Below are 27,397 nucleotides of genomic sequence, written 5' to 3'. Positions count from 1 at the left end.
ATGGAGGAGTATCCAGCAGTGCACCAGCGGCTTGAACTGCATCAGACGCAGAGTACCACAGCACTGAGTGTTGATTACCTTGAACTGAACGCTACTAACAACACTACGAATGAGTTGACGTCCCTAGACGAGCAGATCAAGATACGCAATCTCCTCTACAAATACATCGTCCCGTTCCTTACCCTCTTCTGCATCACTTCAATACTCATCAACGTCTGGTATTTTTTTTATTATTATACAGTGTTACCGTGTTACTCTGATTAACTATTGAATATTTTCACAGAATGAGAGTACCAGTCAGTCACCATTGATCTGCATTTAAGGCTACCCCCCAGGTGGCAGATTCGCTATCAGTTGTTTATCTAGTCTTTTCTTTAATGGTTTCAAAAAACTTTGAGATTTATCGAACATTTCTATTGATAAATTATTACAACCACTAATTCCACTAACTAAAAATTAATATTTGACCTAACTTACCCCCTTGAATACCAATTTCATAATCATAGTATGAGCCGTTCTACCTTAAAAAGCTCCACTCAAGCTTGTTCGTTGGCTAGTGTCATGGAATGCCATCTCTCAGACGACAGCTCGTAACATACCGCTTAGTGTTACTTCATTTCCGTAGTATATTTTACGGGTGACGACGTAAAACGAAGTAATCCCATGTGCTACAGAGCTACATTGTCACACTATTCCAGATAAGCTTGTAACATAAAATATTATAACCTCATAGATAATCACTGGGGTGAATCGCTGGTAATTTCACGATTGAAAAAGCCTAAAGTCTTAAGAGTTTGAATGTTTTAACATTTGCAATCGATAAAATTAAATTATTGTTTTCTTTCTAGGATTTTTTTTTTTTTTTTTTTTGCTAGTTGCTTTACGTCGCACCGACTCAGATAGGTCTTATGGCGACGATGGGACAGGATAGGGCTAGGAGTGGGAAGGAATCGGCCGTGGCCTTAATTAAGGTACAGCCCCAGCATTTGCCTGGTGTGAAAATGGGAAACCACGGAAAACCATTTTCAGGGCTGCCGATAGTGGGGTTCGAACCTACTATCTCCCGAATACTGGACACTGGCCGCAATTAAGCGACTGCAGCCATCGAGCTCGGGTTTTTTTCTTCTTTTTAGGAAGCTTATTTTTTGATAATCACTATGTCCGTTATTAACATTTTTACGCGTATCTGCATTTTGTTTCTCATCTAAACTCATTTTCTTGCTCAACGCATGCACCAACAGGGCATCGAACCACGCTAGTTTTACTTCGAGGTGCTACCTGAAAATTCCAATTAACAACAAAATCGGAGGATTACTTCATCTATCGGATCATGAAACGTACAGCATTGATGGCAACAAATTATTGGCACGTGAATATTCAATACAGTGTGAAAATTAGGGAAATATTGTATGTGATTTTTGCGAGCATTTGACAGGTCTAACTGGACCAGCCACTTCGGGCCTGACGTTCCCCATCTTGTCATTTATCTTGAAGGCCATAAATCTCTCTCTCTCTCTCTCTCTCTCTCTCTAATAAACAGCCTGTCTCTGCCAGCTGGGCGAATACTTTCACCTTCACCCAAATATATGAATACGTAATTCTCAGTTAAATTAGCTCGTACTCTCCAGGCATATGATCATTTATGGATACCTTCAAATATAATTTTATCTCACTGATCCAACAATTAACATTATTGTTTTACTTTATTATTATTATTATTATTGTTATTATTATTATATTTATGTCTGTTTCACCCTTCATTTTCACACGCGTGTGGTTCAAATCCACGTTATTTACACATTGAGAAGATCCTAATCGACAGGTAATTTACTTAACCTATCACTCACTCGCGTAACAATCTAAGGTCATTATTCGCACCTCGAGTCAGTATTCATATCTCCAGTCGCCAGCATCCTTAAGACTAAAGGGGAGAATAACTGTACGCATGTAGTAAAGTTGTGAAGCATTTAATAATCCATATCTATTACATTAAATCATCTTAATAGGCACTAACAGTAAGAACAATCACTGACGGTATTCCTACACCAAGTCTAAAAGATTCTTGGTTCACAGTCTTTCTTTTGGCACCGACACTTCACAAGTATCCAGACAACTATCCAGAATAATAATTCCTTTCTTGTCATGAATATGGATTGTGCGGTGCGCGTCACTGGTAGTATAACATTCAGCAGAGACACATCCATCGGCCTCATCGCCTCGGCACGTAATGATGGTTTTATCACAAAGGCCATGCGGTGTACTTATCGAAAATAACCAAACCGTATTTAAATTAATGTTTCAGAGTTGATAGTAAATACCTTTAATTTAAAACACTACACGGGATACGGGAGTTTCCATTAAATGCACTTTATTTTCCAAAATATAATCCTGTTCCCCTCCTACTCTGTATAACAAGTGAGTGTCGAAATGTTGTGATTGGTTAAAATTCACCAACAAGATAAGTTTTCGGGAGTAGAGGGTTCCTTCAGGATGATAATACAGTTTACTCTCTCAGTCCTATTAAGTCTTCAATGTTGCGACTGGCTTCTCCTTAGCAACTTTTACTTTTATCTATACTCAGCTGTTGTCCATCTTCCGGGACCTATCTCAGAAGAGCAACAAACAAACCTACCTCAGATCCTGCTTCTTGTTCCTTTGTAGCTATTTGCCTTCTCACTGGTGTTATAACGAACATTTACAACAAAATATAAAAAATATGCATGAATTCATGTTTTCAATTTAATCGAAGTCTAGGATTACGGGTGTAGCTTGTATAAATATATTCCGTTTTGTTGGTCACAGGATTTTAGAAGTCCGCAGTCTGTTCTCTTTGTTAAATGCTTGTTTTACATGCGCTGTTGTAATTGCTAATACATTTTGATATCTTCAACTGATGTTATGAGGCTGCTTAGAGAATCACATTGTTTTACTTTCTGTAACTTGTGACCTTCTAACCAGATGTCAACCTTCTGGTTATCAACATGGGAGTATTTAATAACTGTATTTTTCTCAAAAAATTTCTTATTGCAGATTTTCTTCTACTTCTCGTTCATGAGTTAATAAGCTTCTCGCAGTTCACGCGTTCCTTCTGCAATAAGAGCTATATCATCGTATAGTGAAAGGTTCCACTCCATTTACCCTAACTCTACACCTGTTACCTTCAGCAAATTCCATCTTAGCCTATTCCATATACATTAGTACAAGAGAAGCTGAGAGTCCGCAAACTTGCCTCACTCCTTCGAGATCTTTGCCTCGACTCCTTGTTTTGTGTTTTCTACTTTTTTCAATGACAGCTGTTCACATTTAAAATATAATAATAATGCTATTTGTTTTACGTCCCACTAACTACTCTTTTACGGTTTTCGGAGACGCCGAGGTGCCGGAATTTAGTCCCGCAGGAGTTCTTTTACGTGCCAGTAAATCTACCGACACGAGGCTGACGTATTTGAGCACCTTCAAATACCACCGGACTGAGCCAGGATCGAACCTGCCAAGTTGGGGTCGGAAGGCCAGCGCCTTAACCGTCTGAACCACTCAGCCCGGCATTTAAAATATTACTCTCCGATCTCTGTAGTCACCGTGTAGACAACTGGAGGGTAATGATCAAAGAAATTGTAGTCTGCGGAATGGAACAGCATAACTTTTGTGATAAAGGCTTGATTTCATTGTCGTGAGCTAATTATTCTACAAAAAATGCTTCGGGTTATGAATACAAATTGTTGAATCATATTTCAGAACATAACAGTTTTCTCTAAACAAAGTCACTAGAACCCCAATAACTGTTGAAGATTCTTGAATTTTTAAAAATAAAATATCGATAACCTTTTCTTATCATTAAAAGATAGACGAGTGTATTCTAAACTGCCAGGCTGAGTGGCTCAGACATTTGAGGCGCTGGCCTTCTGACCCCAACGTGGCAGGATCGACCCTGGCTCAGTCCGGTGGTATTTGAAGGTGTTAAAATACGCCAGCCTCGTCGGTAGATTCACTGGCACGCAAAACTCGTGCGGAACTAAATGCTGACACTCGGCGTCTTCGAATTCGTAAAATAAGTTAGTGGGACGTAAAGAAAATAACATTATTATTCTAACATGGCTGCCTCAAAACTGTATAGTATATTATAGATTGAAAGAAAGTAAATATTCTAAAATATTGTTTACTGTTCGCCTGCTTTAGAGATGATGCTTGCTTTTTCGCCCTCATGTTTGCATGTTTTATAAGAACAGTATTCTCAACAACAAAAATGTAATCACTCTCAATAAAATGCTATTATACATGTCATTTAAACTCAATGCCATGAATACAATTTCCAAAATGTGTATTCTAGGATTCTGTCTTCGGTCTACTGGATACAGCGCAAACTCTCCAGGACTCTCCTCATTAGCCTGAGTTTAGCCGGAGCGGACGTGTTCGCATCGCTGACCGTGGGTCTAGGTCTTGTGATCAACAGCCTCATGGGCACTGCTCTAGAGTTCAGAATCAATGACTGTTTTGCCCTCGTATTGGAGGCATTCCGTCTATCAGCTATAATAACTACAGTGGTTCACCTTCTGGCGCTCGCTGGAAACCATTACTTGGGTATCCTGAGACCCCTGCACTACGCTTCCATCATGACTCATCGCATGACCACACTGTGCATAGTGCTGCTCTGGCTCTTCCCTTTCTCCTTCATGTTCTCATATTTTTCCTTAGTGGACCAGCAGGGATTTTCGTCAACAAACTGTGTCAACGAGTGAGTATAATAAAGTGTACTTTCTAATCCTATTTCTTTCTGTCATATCATCAGAGATCAGTGTCTCTCTTTGCAATTGAAACTTGTAGGTTTATTCGTTTTTGTTTACATTATTTACTTATTTATGCTGTCCGCGGGTTCGATTCCCGGCTCTGCCATGAAATTTGAAAAGTGGTATGAGGGCTGGAACGGGGTCCACTCAGCCTCGGGAGGTCAACTGAGTAGAGGTGGGTTCGATTCCCACCTCAGCCATCCTGGAAGTGGTTTTCCGTGGTTTCCCACTTCTCCTCCAGGCGAATGCCGGGATGGTACCTAACATAAAGCCACGGCCGCTTCCTTTCCTCTTCCTTGCCTATCCCTTCCAATCTTCCCATCCCTCCACAAGGCTCCTCTTCAGCATAGCAGGTGAGGCCGCCTGGGCGAGGTACTGGTCATTCTCCCCAGTTGTATACCCGACCAAGAGTCTGAAGCTCCAGGACACTGCCCTTGAGGCGGTAGAGGTGGGATCCCTCGCTGTGTCCGAGGGAAAAACCGACCCTGGAGGGTAAACAGATGATGATGATGATGATGACTTATTTATGCTTTTTTATTTATGACAGGAAATTAATTCGAAACTGGAACAAATGGATTATTTCACTTAGGATTTGTATTCTCGCAGGACGGTAATAGTCTAATAGTGAAATCAAAGCTAATGCAGTGTGTTCGTAATTGCGATCAACTGTATTCGCTAAGAAGGAAGTGATCTCTCTCGCATGATCTTTACATAGGACTGCTTTCTTTACTGTACAAGTGTGAAAGCTGGATCGACTCAGAAAACTTACTCAGAAGTTGGAAGTGAAGCACTCGAAAGTTGCAAAAATTACTGCTGGTACAAGAAGGTGGGAGTACCCGGTGTGAGGACATAAAGGCTAAACAGCGAATTAACTCCACGGATGAAACTGTGCGTGTAAATCGACTTCGATGGTGGGTCATGTGCAGCGAACCGAGGAGGATAGTTTATCTAGGAGAATTATGGACTCGGGCATGGAGGGTAAGAAGAGCTGTGAGAGACAAAAGTGTCGATAGTTACACTCTGTCTTTGGCGATTTAAGTACAGGAGGTGTGCAAAAAATCGAGGTAACAGAGATCAATACAAATAGCTGTGGAAGAACTTAGTAAATTTATAGGGGCATCAAACGCTGGGAGGTATAACAATGTATAATGGTGACGTATTTATTTATTTATTTATTTATTTATTTATTTATTTATTTATTTATTTATTTATTTATTTATTTATTTATTTATTTATTTATTTATTTATTTATTTATTGTAAGAGTAATAAAATATTAGAATAGTTTTAATTCATTTTTTCATATTACTCATTGTATGCAATTCGCTTGAAAAAATTTATTCAATTGAATTCTTCTATATGCTCTTCTTTAGTTATTTAACGAATGTGACGGAAATATCCTTATTTGAACATAATATACTGAGAGTAAATTTTCCCACGAAGTGAATTACTTTGGGTTATACAGCAAATACTGGTGCATTACTTTCTTCTCATCTTTAGCAAACATGAATGGAAAATACACACTCGTTATTTAAGGCTTTTATTTGTTTCTAGCTAATGTACTCGTGCTTCGCTACGGATTCTACAATCTATGCATAATTATTTTTTTCTAGTGTTTATACGTCGCACCGACACAGATAGGTCTTATGGCAACGATGGGATAGGAAAGGCCTAGGAGTGGGAAAGAAGCGGCTGTGGCCTTAAGTAAGGTACAGCCCCAGCATTTGCCTGGTGTGAAAATGGGAAATCACGGAAAACCATCTTTAGGGCTGCCGACAGTGGGATTCGGACCGACTATCTCCCGGATGCCAGCTCACAGCCGCACGCCCCTAACCGCACGGCAAACTCGCCCGGTATGCATAATTCTAGATGAAGTAATGTATACATTGTGAGTAAAATTATATTAATTTGCATAGCCCTTAGCGTTACTCCACAAACATGACAGGGAGGTCGCCATACGTCGTCTCCCATGCGAAGACCGAGTGAGGGAATTTTCATTGTAATGGCATTGCCTGCTACCAGTCACAATCGAGTTGGGTAATTTTCTTTATAATGGCAGACACTCACTATCCACCTGCCTCTTTACATCCTCATAAAGATGGTTTCTGTGGCTTTCCCAACATCTTAAAAGACCCGCCAATGGACAGTAAGCCAATATTACAGTTGTATTAACGCAATAAAGCGGTTTTTAATATGTATCTACGTAAGTACAAATTCAAGGAAAAAATTATTAATGATTAATATTATTTTATTATTAGAATATTATATCGGTGGCTGTCTTTTAAAATCTCGTATTCCCAATGCTTTTCCTACCCATTATGATCCTTACCATAACGTATTGTAAGGATGTTGTTTACAGGGTGAATTTACCCACTCCTAAAGTATAATGTATTTAAGGTCCATTTTCCTTTACACATTGACATAGGAAAATGAACAAAACGAACGTTGTTCCGATGGATTGCACATAAAAATGTGGCTGGGATGCGTGAGCAGTCTTAAGGAATATAATGGGTATGAAGAGCATTGGGACATACGAGGTTTTAAAGGAAGTAAACGATAAGCAGAAAGTGACCTGCGTATAGATATCGTATAAAACGATTCCATAATAACAGCATGTTTCCAAGACACATCGCTAAAATTTGGCATAACAACTTAGAGAACATTAAGAATCACGAAGGCTGTGACTGAGCGGGACGTAAAACGATCTCTGTTTTTATACTCGCTGTAGTACCCAGCTCTGCTCGGGTACTTTTTGGAACGTTTAATTTTAGATTTTTTATGGCCTATTTGAAGAGATTTCGTAGATTTCTTTAATGTGATGTTGATTGATATTTTAATAACAATGTAATAGATCGCTATTGTTATGTGTTCAATTTGAATTATTTAATTTCGCGTTAAAGTTTGTCCTTGTAGCAACCCAGATTGTCTGGGAAGTAGCTGATCCTTTCAAATAAATAATAAAAATTATAACTGTGTGCATTTGCGCGTAGCGTTATAGATATTTACACGATTCCACTGTCGTTGGGACTGCTTAGCGACTCCGAAAACTACGGATTCAACACGGTCGTTTTAGACATTTCCTTTTTCATCCCCTCTCGACTCCTATGGTGATGGAGGCTGAACTTGGACATAAACGACATCCAGAATGTCACAATTCATCTCAGTGACCCCGTAAACTAATATCGGTAGGTTTCAATAATTTTTACCTGTGATCCCCTCCCCTAGTGGTGTCTTACCCCCACAACAGGATTTTTCTTCAGGATAGTAAGTCATATATGTACTAAGTTTTGTTGAGAACTATGATGGAACATCCATATACAGTATATCCATAATCTCGTTCATTTTGTACATTTTCCTTCTCACCCCTTTTTACTCTCCATGCCATGGGGGGACAGAACTGGGTTGAAACGGCATCCGGAGTGTCACTACTCTTCTCAACGATTCCGAAAACTATGGATTGAACACTAATATTGGTAATATTCGATTATCACTAGTCAACAAGATTTTTGCCACATAGATAAAAATGGGTGTATTGAGTGAAGATTTATAAGCTATTAACAAATAAGAATGTGAAAATGTTCCATCACCCGCTATTTTCTAGTATATCACAAAAATATGCTTAAAAACAATAAAAAGTGAAGCCAGTGAAACATAGACCTTTATAAATGCTCCACATGTTATCTAAAAGCAGTTTTTACAAACTTATCTTTTCAATTAGGATTCAGAGCTTAATATAAAAACCTAGTTTACAATATGTGTGACGTTGCTAAAGGCAAAGGGATGAGTGATCTATTGCTTTAGTGCTCTAGACGCCTGATCAGCAGGAAATGACGAAGACGGTCCAGTCCCTTTAAAAATATTTATATTTTAGTCTGAGTTCGAGTTTTATTCCCCGCATGAAAAGTGGTTTGGTTTCACGTGGCTGTTGTAATCTGTTATGTTTCTGTAGTAAGGAAATCTTGTTGTGCTTGTGTAAATTCGCCGAACAATATTTGTTACGTGTGTGAGCAGTACACCATTAAAAAAATCAGTATCGATCTTTGACAACAACTTTAAAACGAGCATATTTCAATTATTTTGGCTGTCCTATTGATGATGAAGACGAAGAGTGGGTTCCTCACGTGTGCTGCGTAAGGTGTTATTCTAATCTTATTCAGTAAATGGGTGGTGGCAAAACTCGCACTATCCCTTTCGCCGTGTCAGTGGTTTGCTGTGAACCAACAAACCATGCAAATGACTGTAATTTTTGTCTAAAAAACGTAGGGTGACGTAAAAGAATCCAATATTGAATATCCTAATGTTCGCTATGTAGCAAAACCCATTCCAGATGGACCTGAGCGGCCAGTCCCTAGCCTAATTTCACATTTAGATGAAACTGCTTCAGTAAGTAAACAAGTTGCTGAGCCGAACTATTCCCTTTGGACCAGATTGCAACTCATAACCTGAAAATGAACACCTACTGATCAATCATCCAGACTAAATGACTTGCTGAAGTATATGAACCTCACAAAATAGCAGGCTGAGGTTCTGGGATCGTGATTGTAACAATGGAATTTACTAGCTTGATGATGTTGATGCTTGTTTTTAGAGGGCCCTAAAATCTAGGTCATAGGCCCTATTTTGCTAGCTCCCAACACTAGAATTTCAGTTTTTAGAAAGGGGCATGGGCATTTTACACTTACTATGCTATGAACAATTCCCTTTTTGCATGTACAGATATAGATGGTTTAATGAATAAGCTAGGATTTGAACACATTCAAGAAGAATAGAGGTTGTTTATTGACTCTTCTAAGCTAAGCCCCAAAGCTGTGTTGCTCCACAATGGATATTCTAAACCATCAATACACGTGTCACATTCAGCAGAAATAAAAGAAACGTACGAATGTATGACAGTTCTGGTAGATATGATTAATTACAGTAAGTACGGCTGGCTAATATGTGTAGATTTCAAGTTCATTGACATTTTAATAGGACTACAAAAGGAGATTTACAAAGTACTGTTGATTTCTATACTTGTGGGACAGTAGGAATACTGGATCACACTGCATTGTAAAAGAGTGGCCTTTTAAGGGAAACACTTGTGCCAGGACAACACAATGTTAAGCATGTTCCATTACTGAAACCAATCAAAGTATTGCTACCTCCACTACATATAAAATTACGCCTAATATGAACTTCGTTAAGGCTAGGGAAAAGAATGGAGAAGCCTTTGTTTACCACAGAAGCCAGTTTCAAAAACACAGCGATGAAAAAGTAAAAGAAGGGATATTCATCGGCCTCCAAACTTTTACAAGATAGGAACTTCGAAATAAAGTTAAGTGCTAAGGAATTCGGTATTCCCGCAGCTTAATGATAATTTTCTTTTAACATCCTTCCCACATCCTCAAGCGTAATTTAACCAACAGCATTGTCCTCTTCCCCCATGAGTTCGGTTGTTAGCGAGATCATCACTTCCTTTTACGCTGAGATTTAAAAAACTATTCTTTCTACCTGTCCAGTGATTCCCTGGGATCTATTATGAGTTCACCCAAAACTTTATTCGTTTCTCTTTTCCCGCCCTTTTTAAGTTTCTTTGTTACTTCCCAGAAAGACTTCCGTTCTGCTTAACTTAGCCTTTCCAGGTTATTACCGAAATCTTCCCACGACTTCTTTTTAAATTCAAAAACTATTTATTTCGCTCTCTTTCATTTACGTATCAGTCCTTGTTTGGAGCCATTTCCAATACACCTTCTTTTTACGTTTACAAGCTGCTCTCACTTCATCACTCCACTAAGACGTTTGCCTTTTCCCATCTCTACACACAGTTGCTCCAAGAGATTCCCTTACCGTTTCTTCTACAGCGTCCCCGTTTGCCACCCATTCTCTTACTACCAGGCAAGATGGCCGTGCGGTTAGCGGTGCGCGGCTGTAAGCCTGCATCCGGGAGATAGTGGGTTCGAATCCCACTGTCGGCAGCCCTGAAGATGGTTTTCCGTGGTTTCCCATTTTCACACCAGGCAAATGCTGGGGCTGTACCTTAATTAAGGTCACGGCCGCTTCCTTCCAACTCCTAGGCCTTTCCTATCCCATCGTCGCCGTAAGACCTATCTGTGCCGGTGCGACGTAAAGCCAATAGCATTCTCTTGCTATATCCTGAAACTTCTTGCTGTCCATTGCTTGGAACTTTTCACTAATCATTACCATGTACTTCTGTCTAATCTCTATCCAATGCGGGAAGGTTTGCAATGGTTTAATTAAGGTTGCTCTATTGACGAAATTATACTCTCGTTCGTCACCTCACGGTTTACTGTAACATTCCGAGCAAAAAATCCTCGCCACATTGTTATTTTTTTCACTGTTATATTTCTTTGTCCCTAAGTTGGAAAGTACACAGTAACAAAGTCAAGCTTATCTGTACCACCATTTCTATCTTTTTCTCGTCTCTTTAAACATTTTTCTTTACATTCGTATGTCCCCACTATCATCTTTGATTCTCCATCGGGATTTCATTCCTTTCGATCTTCTTTGTCTTTATTTTTCCCGACTTCCAAATCTACCACGTTCCAACAGGATGGCAAGCTCTTCCTCACTGACGTCGACTAGAGTAGTATTGTCGGCAAGACGAAGATTCTTAATTTTCCTTTCAGCAATAAAGTTTCTAGTATCCTACCCATTAAGAGCATTTCTCATAACGTACTCCTGATAGATGTAGATTAGCTTAAGAGACGATATACATCCTTGCCTGAGCCTTTACATACCCGAAACCACTTTGGTAGCTCACCATCAACTTTGACTATTTTTATGTTATTGTTGTTCTCCAGACCTTCAGTTAGTTTCGTAAGATGAGGTGTAATTCCAATTAATGAGAGAACCTTCCACAGCTCTTTCCATAATACGCAGTCAAAAGCCTTATTGTAGTCCAAGAAGCATATCAACATCGGAGACCCAACATGCTTGTAGTACGCTGTGGTGAAACCAGAGCACGTGGTTTTAAAAGGAGGTTCAAGTATGAAAAGGCTAATAATTAACATGTGTTCAGTGAAGATAGCGATAGCGAAATAACAACAAATTCTTATTGGTGAGAGATGTAGGATTATCGGTTGTTAAACCCCTTATGAAAACTATCAAATCTCCTTGAGAAATACCCTTTTGCTGGGAACATCAACCAAGCGGGAAGAGATCTTACGATGACCACTCATAAAACCAGATTAAGGTGGACAAATCTGATAGACACTTTAAATAAGAATATGAAGAGCAGGAGGGTATGCATACCACTTAATAACCTGTCTGGAGATGAGATACAAAGGCACATTACAACTTTAAGGAAATAACAGCAGATCAGGTAGCAGTAGGGTAACCTTCATATAAAGTAAAACCGGTGGTATAGATGACATAAATGTAGAGCAAATAAAAAACATAGGCCAAAAAGCATTTGAATGGTTGTTCAACCTTCGGCAAGCGTGATGCAATAATATTAAAATGCCCATATGAAGGAAAGATATAATGGTCCCTTTACTGAAATATGCTAAGAATCTGAACAATCCAGAAAGCAATCTCCAGTGTATCTATTATGCCATAATTTTAAATTTCTGGGACGTGTAGTACTCAATTAAATTGGAATTTTACTTGAAAAGCAAAAGAAGATTACCGGATTTGCCTTGATACATCTTAAGGCTTAATATGACACTATGAATAACAGGAAATTGTTGAAGAATGTGTACGAATTCACAAAAGACCACCAGTTGACTCGGTTGATTAGTACTTTTCTGTATAATAAAAGGTACTTTGTCAGTCTGAATGTTAAAAAGAATGGGTGAAGAAATCAGATGGATGACTTGCCCCAGGGAAGTATCCTTGCTCCAACTATTCACAATAGCTTCACCAACGAACCAACTACTACAAAAAAAATTACAGGCAGTACCGGTACACTTTTTCTGATGACACTTTGGTAACTGTTAAGGATACGGATTTTCAAGAAGTCGAGACTAAACTAAGACAAGCTCTGAATGAACAAGCTACCGAGCGAGTTGGCCAAGCGGTTAGAATCACGCAGCTGTGAGGGAGCATTCGTTAGATGGTGGGTTCAAATCCCATTGTCCACAATCCTAAAGATGGTATTCCGTGGTTTTCCGTTTTCGCACCATACAAATGCTGGGGCTGTACCTTGACTAAGGCCAAGGCCGTTGCCTTCCCAATCCTAGCTCTTTCCCGTCCTCCCGTCGCCGAAAACGTTCCATGTGTTTGTGCGTCGGTAAACCTGTATCAATAAAAGGGTGAACGCTAACCATCAGAGATGAAACACAACTAAACCGCAGGTGCAGTGTCTCTCACATCGAAAGAGGCAAGCCGAAAAGACAACTGTAAATGTTGTAAGGCAACCGTATGGTTGAATCAAGGGACATGATTGCATCTTCCTTTATTGACTTTTGCAACTGACTTGGAACCAGAAAATATGTCATTCATACTGCTGGCCTCACAACACTGAAGAGATCCATCAGGATACTAAGACACCATTTACACTTAATCTCTTGTTTACAGGGGGAGCGATTATTTTTGTATTTATATTTCATTACTTTTGTTCCCGGCTGTTGTCAACTATAGCAAATGCTAGGTGTATTATGGATCCTTGTGGTCTCCAGCTAAAAGGTATACATACATATATGCACATAAACTACATACTTCCGGGTCATCCAATTATCTTCAAACAGGAGCGTCGGCTGGGAGAGAGTAATCCGACTGCTGCGCGGGAGAGTGGGGAGCCTGTGGGGACTGTCTGTTCTTGCGGCTCCCAACACAGTTTCTTCCGTGTTTCAGTAACAGCGAGAGAGTAATCCGACTGCTGCGCGGGAGAGTGGGGAGCCTGTGGGGACTGTCTGTTCTTGCGGCTCCCAACACAGTTTCTTCCGTGTTTCAGTAACAGCAACACCTGTGTGCGAAGTGAAGTGAAAATTAATTTAAAGTAATATTAGGCCTATTTAATCTATTCCACGTCGAGTGTTTATTTACGATTCATATGTCCGTACAGAAACGCCTCGTCCTGTTAGGAGATCATTTCAAAATAAATCCAAATACGAAGCGAAGAAGGCGACGTACATTGCTAACAGAAGAAAATCTTCAAGTTAATGGACAACGCATGAAAAATTCTTCAAGGATACCTCGCAGAAAACGGGGATTCTTATGATTCCGTACATAAAAGGGCTACGAAATTATTAATGTTAAGACCCTGTAAGTGTACTACAATGAAGGAACTTAAACCGGATGTTTTTATGCGTAGGGTTTTGGATAACTTGCATGACTGAGAAATTGATCCCAATCTCATTCCCTTCTCAGACGAAGCGTGGTTTCATTTACGTGGGTACGTACATTCTCAAAATAGCTGATAGTGTAGTGTCGAAAACGAAGGCAGGCAATTCCATCATCTGCTTTGGTAACATGGTTGAGTACTTTCGAAGTGCATTGGAATTTGTCTGGCAGTCACTCTAGCTTGCTCTTGTATTGCCCGGCCGGCCTCAGCCTCGCCTCAGCTGCAGTTCTGCGTTAATTGGATGATCCTGAACATACATACATACATACATACATACATAATATATAAGGGGTAAGGGTAAGGGTATATTCTCACTGAAGGCAGGTCCGAACATCCGCAGAGGTGTGCCTGAGCCGGAGTTTAAGTACGGTAGGGTGGTCAGTTCCTTTCCGCTCCTACATTCCCTTGGTACCGTGGTAGCGCGTAGCAATCCATCCATATCTTGACCACGCTCAATGTTGCTTAACTTCGGGGATCTCACGGGATCAGGTGTTTCAACACGGCTACGGCCGTTCGTACATACATACATACATACATACATACCTGGCGGACAGAGGGACAGATAGACCCACGGATATATATGTTTTATGTATGTGTTACTATTGGCAGTGATTCCAATTGATGAAACCATAATGTTGATTTTTCCTTTCTCAGCTTTCTCGGTTACTCCAAGTTTCGACTCACCTTCGCAACTTTGATCTTCGTCCCGTTCCTGGTCATGCTCGTCATCTACTCGCACATATTCATCATCGTCCGGCACCATCAGAGTGTGAGGGAAGTGCTTCTTCGGGAGAGCTCGGTCAGACCACGTCGCAATCAGCGGAACAACCACTCAAGGTGAGAAGTCTTACAGTGTAGCACACTCCTGGAACACCGTGAAATGAGCGAGCATTTTACCAATGAGTTGACCGGGCGAGTTGGTCGTGCGGGTAGAGGCGCGCGGCTATGAGCTTGCATCCGGGAGAGAGTGAGTTCGAATCCCACTATCGACAGCCCTGAAGATGGTTTTCCGTGGTGTCCCATTTTCTCACCAGGCAAATGCTGGGGCTGTACCTTAATTAAGGCCACGGCCGCTTCCTTCCAACTCCTGGCCCTTTCTTATCCCATCGTCGCCATAAGACCTATCTGTGTCGGTGTGACGTAAAGCCCCTAGCAAAAAAAAATGAGTTGCAATAACTAAGATGTTCTTAATGCAACTGAACAAAGATTATTATTAAAAGCAATCCATTATAGTTCAAAGGGAATCATAGAAATGAAAATGAAAAACCACAGCATGTTTCCAGCCATTCGACAGTGTCAGGAATGGAATGAATGAAGCCCCCATCTAGTGGCGAGGATAGGAAATGTGCCGGCTGCCGAAGCCTGTCGCACTCCTTTGGGCCAATAATAAATGACTGAAAGATGAAATGAAACGTTAATGGAGAGTGTTTCTGGAATGGAATATGACAGGGAAAACCAGAGTAACCTGAGAAAAACCCGTCCAGCCTCCGCTTTGTCCAGCACAAATCTCACAGGAAGTAACCGGGATTTGAACCACGATAAGCAACGGGAAACTACCTCATTCCAAATTTCCTAGTACGCCTCTACAGTGATGCCTAGGCCATCTATGACAGCTGATGGCGGAGCTGTTGAGGATCCAACCAGCCTAAGGGCTGAGGACTGAACATACATCCAGCGATGAGAGGCCGGCGCGCTGCCGCCTGAGCCACGGAGGCTCAACGGGAATCATAGAAAGTGCAGTTAAATACGTAGTAAGAATCTCGATACATACTATTAAAGCGTGTCAGGTCAACTGAGAGAATATATGATTTCCTCTCTATTTGGTGGAGCGTTCCAAGCACAGTCATTCAGCCACGAGTGGAAAGTGGAGCGGTGACCATCCTGACGGGACGGAATACTAGGTGTCCAGGGAACAAATAACGTTCTGAGTCGAGTTCCTAGTTTGCGCACATATTCAATTTAACCTTAAAAAGCGATTGTTTCACGGAATTATACCCTCTATGATGTGTATGCCTTTACTGGCAGGACCTAATGTTTACAGTGCACTATGTCTTCTGGTATGGGCTAGAGCAATTTTGTTACTTTCATTGACCTGTCATAGTCTTATCCTTGGCTCTGACAATATGAAAGTGACTGAGGTATGAGCGATGCTAGTAATGCCAATCCTTATGCAGCCAGTCCCTGCTATGAATGGTGTGAAAATGTTGCTCGTACGGTCGGTTGGTGTATGCATTTCAGTGGGCTTGGCACACTGATATGTAATGGCAACTCTGGCTCGGTGAGGAAAGCAACGGGAAACTACCTCACTCCACATTTCCCTAGTACGCCTCTTCAGTGATGCCTAGGCCATCTATGACAGCTGATGGCGGAGCTGTTGAGGATCCAACCAGCCTTCGGGCTGACGACTGAACATACATGATAATTTGTAACGACGGTGCTCTGAACGTCAAATTAATTGGCTGCATAAATTCAAATTTATTCTTATTCTATGTGTTAAGTCTTCAGCTCGAAGGGTGGTTAGATCCTCCAATAACACCACTAACGTTTATGCGGAAAAAAGCAAAACCGCAAAACCGATGGTGACGCCATAACGAGCCGTACAAGTCATGACGAGAAGTGAGGTAGTTTTCAATTGCTTTTCTCACTTCGCCAGAAACGTCCATCCAGCATGGCGATCCCCATCAGTAGCATCTTTCATTAATCCAAACGCACTATTCGCGCTCCAAACATCATTACTCAGCACCACCCAGCCCAGCAGCTTACATACTTTCACAATAAGATTGAGACTTTGGTTGAGGCTATATTTTGCTCTGGCATGTGCCAGTGCCAGGAGACAGGCATAACTTTGCTGCATCCATCGGCCAAAGAAAGACAAGGGCCACGAAGGGCGTGAAAATGAAAGACTCCCTAGGCTTCGAGTACGATAATACCGTCGGAGTCGGTAAATATCAAGAGTTGGTCAAGGGAGGTCGGATATGTTAGATGAAAGTGAGGAGCCCTGTACGAGTAAGTGGAGGCAATGCCAGGACTCAGCTAAGGGCCCCGTGGTTGACAACCCACGCTCCAAAGTTCAGAGCCACTGGGGCCCCTTTTAGTCACCTCGTACGACAGGCAGGCAATACCGTGGGCGTTATTCTAACGCTTCCACCCACAGGGGGACATCCATCAAGACACAGCAACGTACTTATCTTCTCATTTTGGAAGAAAGTAATGATTTAAAAAAAATAATATCACATATATCCCCCTCCTCAATCCATGCACCTTATCAGGACTATGGTGATTGCCTGAGATGCAATCCTTCTCACAGCATTTTGCTACCTGAAGTTAGTTTTGGAATCGGTTATTAGCTAACTGAATTATTAAAAATATAAGCTCGTTTCCGCGACTCGAGGTGGTACGGCTCTTTTCAGGCAGATCCCAGAACTGAGGTGAGCTGCATGTATATTTTTAACCACATCTCAGCCTTCCCGGCAAACTTAAATGTCTGCCAGTACCGAACCCGAGCCTCCGAGGACGGCAACTAATAACACTAACCATTACACTACGGAGATCCAAATTCGAATCCTCTTCCCAAGGACGTGCACACCTCCAAACATGACAGTGTCAGGAATCGAACCCGTGCTTCCGAAGACTGCACTTAACAGCTCTAATGTTTACACTACATAGGTGGATAGGTATCTGAACTGACAAGTGCCGAAGACCTCTGGTTCTGCTTTAGAGAACCGAGGTGAAGCTCTGCTTTAGCGGACACCTGGACATTGGTAGAATACAAATTACAAAATGAAGTAAAGCTCATTTCTGTAACAATTTATTACGACGAACAAAAATATTAACAAGTCTTAATATCCACATTCTAACCTGGCCGCATTCATCATCAGTGTCAACAAAAGAGACCTAATGAAAACATAACTCTTTCCAGTATTTACGACCGGTTCTATTGCTCAGGAAGTGAGTGCAAGAGTGTGGAGAGTATGGCTGAGAAAGATAGGGTACTTTGCTATAGGTGTTTCCCGTTCACCTCAGATCAAAGGTCGAATCCCGCCGTTGACAGTCCTAATGATAGTTTTCCGTGGTTTCCCATTTTCACACCAATATAATTCTGGATCTGTACCTTACTTAATGCCGTTATCCTACCCTTTTCCCATCCTTGTGTCACAAAAACCTTCAATGTGTTAGCGCAACGTTAAACGAGTAGACTACAATCAAATCAAAGGTGTAGTAATTGCCCATCCTGTGATTTTGTACGGGACTGATAGCTGGCCAATCACCAATATTCTGACGATCCTCTGCATACCATGCTACGGTTTCTTAGAGTTTGGGATCCAAAAAATATACAGGTAGTCATTAACGAAATAATTTATCAAAGCCTAGACAGAGGTACGGCAAATACCAAGAATATCGTACACACCGAAATAATATTAATAGAATGACGCAGTCACCTTGGCTGCATTGCTGACTTAATTCAAGAACATAGTACATAGGTGCCTCATTTCATTGAATTACTCTTACATTTTCTCAACAATTGTGTCTATTGCTTCCAATAAGCAACTAGTGTGTTTTATTTCTGAAATGTTTAACATCCATTCAATGTGAATGTGTCCATGTTGTTTGTCCACAGCGGGACGATGCAGCAGAACACCCAGCAGCAAATGGCCAAGAACGTGAAGGCGATCTACACTACCATGTTCATCCTTGGTTCGTTCTTCATGGGGTGGATGCCAGCGCTACTGGTGTACCTGCTGATGTGCCACGACTGTGTGTATCCAATTAACTTCGGCCACAAGGTGGTCATGTTCGGAGTTCATTCCTTCGCCAACTTTCTCATCATCCTCAAGACTCTACTTAATCCCATTATATACGCCGCACGAATGCACGAAATCAAGGTAATATACAGTATTCCCACACTTCACCCATTCACATTCCCCTCAAGTGTCAGAACTTTTATATGTGAGGCTATCGCGGGCCAATATCTCCGTCTGACCTTCCTTCAATCTGCTTATACCAGTCTCTTCCTGTCATCTTTGGTCATTGGCACGACACAGTAAGCCTGTTAAATTTGTGGACTTAAGAAGAGTCCATCAATTTCTTACCTTTAATGAGTTCTTCCCTGTCTTTATATAATACCCACAATATTCAAGGCGATGAAACTATTATTATTATTATTATTATTATTATTATTATTATTATTATTATTATTATTATTATTATTATTATTATTATTATTATTATTATTATTATTATTATTTGCTCATTAGAACCAGACATTTCTAAAATGGCACATGTCCTCTTTTCTTCCAAATTAATTTTTATTTGTGTAATCTCTCCATATAAAAATGTATGTATGTATGTGTGTATGTATTGCACCCGTCCACCTCCCGAGTCCCAGACTAGCATTTATCTCAGGGGTGTCGGTTCATTATTTAAATCATCAAATATAAATATAACGGCATAATAGAACACGGGGATGAACGGAGCAACTTAAAATTAAAAGGGGGAAGGCTCGATTGTAACTTGAATTTAAGGACTCCATGATAGGACTAGGAAGTGACTATTACTTTAAAAGGGGCATTATCTAACTACAATAAAAAGATTATGAGAGTGGTTTCCTTTGAAATAATTTGCCAGAAGGAGCGGTTTATTACGCCATTTGACGTATAAAACTTTGATACACGTGGCAACAATATTTGAATTTACACACATGTTACATATATAAATCACTTGCCATACCGCAAGTGGTATCAATATCTTGCTGCGTTGCTTCTGAAATAAAATGACATTTTGGAGGTATAATTTACGGATCGATTCCATTTGAATCGAACCGTCACTCAAAGATATAGCTTCCTTCTATCGGGAGCCCGAGCATAACCCATGTTACGGTCGGCTTCCCGATTTAACTAAGATGATGTACTCCGGCTATATACATTTTTCCGAGACCGGTACTCGGACTGGGTAATGTTTCTCGTGAAGTGCGAAAACTGGATTCCACGGACAGTTCCTACCTTACGATATCCAGCTGGTACCATACCAATGAATTAGCATTTACATATTATTTACATGTGATCTGAATTGTTTCCAGTTAGCCTCAATAGACTACTGCCACAGATGAGATAACGAGAAGCGGTGGGAAATACCGTGGCCATTGACCCCCCTCGCATCGCGAGCGAAGTAAACAAACACGCAAGTATGACTGTAACATCGTCCCGTACGGAAACCGTACAATAAAAAGATACCAAAAGACTCTAATATTATCACTCTCATTGTTCAAACATACGAATAGAGGGATATCGTCACCAAATAATTTAATTCACGATATTATCATCCTCGAAATTATTATTATTATTATTATTATTATTATTATTATTATTATTATTTTTATTATTATTATTATTATTATTATTATTCCTCAACGGCTCCTGGCACTGTCACGTTGATTAATATCGTCATTATTATGCGGGATGCAAACACCAAGTGGTTATTACTGTTATTATTATTATTATATCCCTCTCGTGGTTATTATTATTATTAATGAATAGGTGACTCAAGATATTATTATTGTTATTCACGTCACTTAAAAAGGTTATTATCATTAATGAACCGGTCACTTGCGCCAAAACATATATATTAAGATATCGGTGCAATTACAAACATTTCACTGATCAACCAACGACATCATTACAGTTATTATTATGACAATTATTATTAATCTGACCGCGATGATTTAACATCGTCCTTACATTGTTATTATTATTATCGGTTGCATATTATCATTTAGATTCCCCTTTAACATCTTTATCAACGCTCAATTAATTAAGGCGGTCCAATCCTTTATCTGCAATATTTATTATTATTATTATCATCACGACATCATGATTGTCCTCACTCGTTATTACAATGAATACAATATACGACCATTTCTGTGGAATCTGAACTCTCATTATTCTTAGATCCGTTGTATCTCAACGAATAACTGTGCAGTCTATTTATTTCGTACATGCTGTCACGGGTTCGAATTCTACCCGCTGCGTAACTCAGTATTTCTCTGTGACACTGCCCGTACATTTTACACTCATATCAATATCCTAAGTGTCTCTCGTACGGAATTTATTTTCCTCTCTATCTCAATATTCCTCGATTCATTTATTTATTCCTCACAGAATTATCAACTGACTTATTTATTCATTTCGGACATCGTACGACCTTTTATTATCTGACTGCAAATTCTTTCACATTTTCTATCTCATTTGGATCTATGCCTTAGTTCATTCTCCACAAATAATCGTAACATCTTGAAATTATATTTACCAAAATTTGACAATCATGGTCTCGTAATATTAGCACTACATGTTCCGGCTAATGAATCGCAACTTCAAATCGCGACATTTATACGTAAACAAATATTGGACCGTAATTTAAACCACACGTTCATTAACATGTACGGATTATTAACACCGATCTACATTTTAATATTATTAATCGATCAAATTAAATTATCACGCACTTTAATTCCAAATTAAAACGACCTCCCGTCATTAAATGATTCCCAATAAACTCAACACTTGATCACATAAATTATTATTATCTCCAAATCATATAAAAAAAAGAAATATCTTCTTTAAAAAAAATAGTTATATTATTTATTTATTATTATTATTAATATTTAAAAAAAATAATAATTTCGCCTGTAAGACGGTAGTCCACTCTTATTATGTTTAACGCATAACCCCTTTTACAAATTCAATTTATTCTGGCACTAATCACTCCAGATATGATTTACTTGGAAATATTATATTAATCGCATCTCACAAATTTAACAACTTCACTTTGAAAATATGACCATATTAATTTCAACAAAACACACTTGGTATGGCGAAGCTGGATTTTCCTTCCATGTCATTAAATGGCTCGTTAAAATGACAAAACATAAAAGCACATATCGGGTCTTATTTAACTAGCATAATCAAAATCAAATGTAAAGAAATTATCGACTACAAAGAAATATGAATGCATGCATGACTTAACGTACTACACTATATATACAAATTTACATCTCCAACAAACTGAATACATAAAAGACCCGATTATTTACATTATTATGATTTACTACTGTCCGTGCTACAAATTTAGGATGGGGTCGTTAAGCGACCCATCTTGTTACAGAAGGTAACCAAGTATAATCAAATTATTCCCATTTTTCCCATCACGATAACATTTCCCAAATATATTTTACAGTTTAGTACTCATCTTAGTTATCGGTATTCCATTGCAGCTTTGCAGACGAGAGGCTTCATCCAGCCCCTCTCTGCGTTTTACTCCTCCATCCTTGATGGCGTAGTTTCACAAAAGATTTCCTGGCACATTATTATTTTACTCTCATATCTTGATTACCACAAACCTTCACCATTTACAACGTTAACACAACAAATTTCTATCCTAGACCCAAGAATTTAATATATTTACACTATTTAATCTTCGTCCACCTACCGCACAATGGACCTGGACACGTACGACGAGGTGTCAACTATTTCGCCCGTCGCGATACGCCCGATTTATACGGCATTCTTGACGTGTTCATTACATCGGTTCGGTATAGCTAAGTACAGGCTACTACTTCCTTAAAGTACTGTTCGTCACACAGTCTATTATGTACGTACTTATGGTGATATATTTTATACTACTCTCTTGCAGGATAATTACTTTACGTCACTGATTATTCATAAATAACAAACACTATCCTACGTTAACTATTTCCAGATTTAACATGTTGCTTGAGCGCGATCACACTTTACAAACACTGGCGGATGCTCGCGCCATTAAATGACTGTATGTCCGTAGCATTCTAAGTTACCGGCGACCAACAGTTCAACTCCCGATATTCAATTCACGTGTGCTGGCGACCGTCAATTCAGCTCCAACGATTCAAGACAAGTGTGCTGGCGACCGTCAATTCAGCTCCGTATATATGGATGAAGCCTTTTTCCCGCGGATTCGTTGACGTCATGCCCCTTAGGGAGGGGGTGGATTTTTAATATCGGTACTTGCACTCCGAATTGGAAGTTAAAATTTACATCAAATTAATCCACTCCGCTAGCATATCTGCTGGATAAAATATGAACTCCAGGTGATCACAGATTTAGGAGATATGGATGGATTTCGCTCCTCACATTTCGCGCCTTCGTAAGCGTCCCTGACAACGTGGTCTCCTTTCAGCCAATGAGATTCAAGCTGTCCGGTTTCCAAGAAATCCAGCCTTCAATTTAATTAATTTGCCAATAAGTATTGATTATTTTTCCATGCGTGACATCTAATAAATTCATTACATCCATCCGCGTACTCATATTAATTTATTACTGATTACTTTTGTAGTTACGAAAATATCTCATCCCTCATTCCTTAAGATGGTATCACTGAGTCTCCCATCAAATTTTTACTATTGGCCGGCAAGCGGTCACGTGATTTAAATCTCCACCTGCTCGAACTTAGGCTAGCGAACGTACACTCAGCCGCTGTAATTTTCCATGAGGTCATGGAATTTCCGTCCTACCAAAAATATCCCAAGGTCTTACTCATGTGGTGAGTTTTCTTTGTATGATTCTCCCCCTTCCTCTTTCTGACCAAGACTTATTTGTGGACTCTGTATTTCCTTGTACGCCAACTAATGATATTCCCTGCTGTGAAGTAGCTAAAAGTTGTCGTGTTGAGCTAATCCGTCAGGCTCCAGTCTGTCGTCCTTCCTTCGCTCTGATTTCAACATTACCTAAACGAAATATTTTCAAATACACTCCTCTGTATTTCAATAAATGTATCATATTATTTTACCGATCAAATCATGATTGATTATGGGCCTAAGTCACTCGGGTTCAGTATGTATGTATGTATGTATGTATGTATGTATGTATGTATGTATGTATGTATGTATGTATTGTACCAATAAAAGAGCCCGACTTTAAGATTTATTTTCAATGCAAGCATGGAATAGTTCTCAGGGCTAAACTGGATGAATATTAGCTAGGGCTTGGTATAGGAGGCAGGGTCCTATCTACAAGAAAAGTTTGAATTTGATTTGATAATAGTTTATTCATCACCTCATGGTAGATAGGGGTTGTCTTCCACATTGTCCTTTAAATGGCCCGGGTCTCCAGCTCACCAGGCCGCACCGGCTGGAACACGTTCCAGAAGATGCCCAAGTACTCCGTCGAGATGCGGACGGACCATCCAGGTTGGTTGCATGGAATACGCCTCAAATTCCCGATGCTCGTGATGACCTTCGCTGGTTCCTGACGATGTCGAGGGTAATCACATTACCCAAGTACAATGAGGTTGATGCCCACAAAACTCCGAAAATGTGTTCTTCGTCACTCGCAGAATTGATAAGTCAAATTATTTAATTTAATTTCCGGGTTGAACCGTGTTGTACTTGTACGCATGTCACGTACAGTTTGCCGACGTTTCGAATACATTGTAGTATTCTTTGTCAAGGCGACTGAAATACCCCCTACTCGATCCAGGTAATCAGTCTCCCAGGCAGAAATTACACTACTAGAGTGGCCTTGATCTTGGCCTTTTATATCCTAGCCTTTCTGGCTGACGTAAGCCCTGGCTGTCTCGCGAGGCTTCTGGAAAGTATATGTCACAGCCAGGTAGTGGGGGCTTGCCCGCGCTGTTATGTAATGGGGTTGCGGCCCGTGTGTTTATGTTGTGGTCTGTATGTCTTAAACTATGAATGATAGGCATCCAAGAATTACTGATTTTGTATCCTTCTTCCAAATTTATGTTGTTCGGATGTTTCTTGATTTCGATAGCCTCGCGGATTTTCCTTTCCAGGTTCCAAGGGATAGCTGCTAGGATCTTGGTCTTGTCAAATGATATTCCGTGCCTAGTTTCGTAGGAATGCTTGGCTACTGCTGAAATATCTGTGTTTTGGTTCTTGGTGTGACGGATATGTTCTTTTAGGCGGGTGGAGATCAGACGTTTTTTCTCACCTACATAACAAGCTCCGCAGCTACATTCAATGTGATACACTCCAGGGGCCTGTAATTCTATTGTGTCTTTTACTGGTGGTAGATAACGGGCTAGCCTACGGTGAGGTTTATAGATAGTTTTTATGTTGTATTTGTCCAGTATCTTGCCGATCCTGTCTGTAGTGTTTTAAATGTATGGCAGTATCTCTGTTTTCTGGCGGGTCAGTGACAGCTAATCACACTAATCACTATACAACAAAGGCGGGCTCATGTTTTACTTCGCATTTATAATTCGAATATGATGATTGTTGGTTTGTAAGGTGATATTTCCTATGGTTCCTCTAATTAGTCCGTAGCGAATTGTTTACTGCAAAACTGTCCACTACCGTCCATGTCCAGTATTAGAAATACCCTCAGTCATTAAATGGCCATTATCAGAAATATCCACAGTCGTTACATGACCATTATCGGCAATGTCCGTAGTAGTTAAATGATCTGTGTCTGGAATGTCCACAGACATTAGACCCTATAATATGCTCCTCATCAAAATGTCCAGAAAAATGTAAATAGATAACAATCAAATATAAAATACTATGCAACGTAAGTTCAATTTCACTTTCTAATTTTCTTCTGCACCAGGATAAGCGTGCATCTTCAGATGAAAGTACCAGCAGATATAGCTCCACGTTACTGTTGTCCTTGTATTCATTGTACCGGCGTGCACTCCTTTCAAATTACGTTTAATTTTTAATATACAGTATATTACTTATGTACCGAGTGTGGTCATTTAGAATTTCCATTATACTGTAGTATTTTCTGTCTCATTTAGAATTTGTATTATACTGTAGTCTTTTTCTTCTTCTTCCTCATCTGGTTATCCTCGAGGGTCGGTTTTTTCTTCGGACTCGGTGAGGGATCGCACCTCTACCGCCTCAAGGGCAGTGTCCTGGAGCTTTAGACTCTGGGTCGGAGGATACAACTGGGGAGGATGACCAGTACCTCGCCTCGGCGGCCTCACCCGCTGTGCTGAACAGGGGCCTTGCGGGGGGATGGGAAGATTGGAAGGGATAAACAAGGAAGAGGGAAGGAGGTGGCCGTGGCCTTGAGTTAGGTACCATCCCGGCATTTGCTTGGAGCAGAAGTGGAAAACCACGGAAAACCACGGAAAACCACTTCGAGGATGGCTGAGGTGGGTAATCGAACCCGCCTCTACTCAGGTGACCTCCCGAGGCTGAGTGGACCCCGTTCCAGCCCTCGTACCACTTTTCAAATTTCGTGGCAGAGTCGGGAATCGAACCCGGGCCTCCAGGGGTGGCAGCTAATCACACTAACCACTGCACCACAGAGGCGGACCTGTAGTGTTCTCTTTCTCTTGCATTATGTTTGTTCTTCCAACCCACGTCCCGTTTCTCAACGGGGACAGATATGAGGTGAAATGAATCTGTCGTGGCGGGTTTTTATGACCGGATGCCCTTCCTGACGTCAATCTCATCAGAGTAGTTAATGAGATGAAATGAATGACGTGACATGATAATAGGAAGGGAGAGGGTGAAACCCAAATGCCGGCACATAGCCTACTCCTGTGGAATTTCACCAAAGTTTCTGCTCAAGTCTTAATGTCCCCATCCGACGGACGAATCACTATTAATAGCGTATATATGTCCTTACTCCATATAAGCACTGCGGAGAGGTTTTTAATTTAATCCAAGCTTTTGGCACGCAATCTAGTGATTAGAAATCGTATACCATCACCTCCCCTATCCTGCCGGTCAACATTCTGATGGTGAAATTTTCATCAAAAATCATGTTCTTGTATCATGTTCTCTATAAATCTCTGAATAGTTTCGTGATGCCTATTTTGTCACTATTTCTGTTTATTGTACATTTTGACTTCTGTATACTGGGTATTTTTACTTGTGACCTCATTTGATTGGAGTCTTTAGTTGTGGACATATTTGTAGTGGACTTGCTGTACAGTGGACATTGTACTGTGAATCAGTTGACTTGGAATGGATTCCTCTAGTTAGAATAAGAAAGATTTACATTCGTTTCTTTCCTTCAGGTGGCAATGCGACGCATGCACTTCAGTATTCGACGTGTGTGCTGCCCCTATCTACCGCCTAATCCTAACGACGGTGTCATAGAGACAAGTCAGAGTGATCTGTCCAGACATCACACACAAAGAACTTCGACGTTCAACAGTTCAACAAGAGGAGCAAGTGCTACGGTGTGCCGGGTGAAATCACTTCCTCTAGTGGAGACTCCTCTGACATCATCAAATGGCAGTTTTGAAGATATAAAACTCAGTCTGCTTCAGCGTTCGACCAAAAGATCTTTCAGACGGAGGCAGGAGGAACACAGCGCGGTGCTGTAA

At 40.4% G+C, this 27,397-nt stretch overlaps 1 protein-coding gene across 1 annotated transcript; it reads left to right on the top strand.

Moving 5' to 3' along the window:
• On the top strand, positions 1 to 27,397 carry LOC136874447 (glucose-dependent insulinotropic receptor-like). Its single transcript, XM_067148077.2, has 5 exons — positions 1 to 218; positions 4,328 to 4,732; positions 14,720 to 14,902; positions 18,684 to 18,948; positions 27,086 to 27,397. Exons 1-5 carry the CDS (start codon positions 1 to 3, stop codon positions 27,395 to 27,397), a joined length of 1,383 nt encoding a protein of 460 aa, XP_067004178.2.

The sequence above is a fragment of the Anabrus simplex genome, chromosome 5, assembly GCF_040414725.1.
Source record: "Anabrus simplex isolate iqAnaSimp1 chromosome 5, ASM4041472v1, whole genome shotgun sequence".
NCBI lineage: Eukaryota > Metazoa > Arthropoda > Insecta > Orthoptera > Tettigoniidae > Anabrus > Anabrus simplex.
This window is presented reverse-complemented; position numbering and strand designations above follow the sequence as displayed.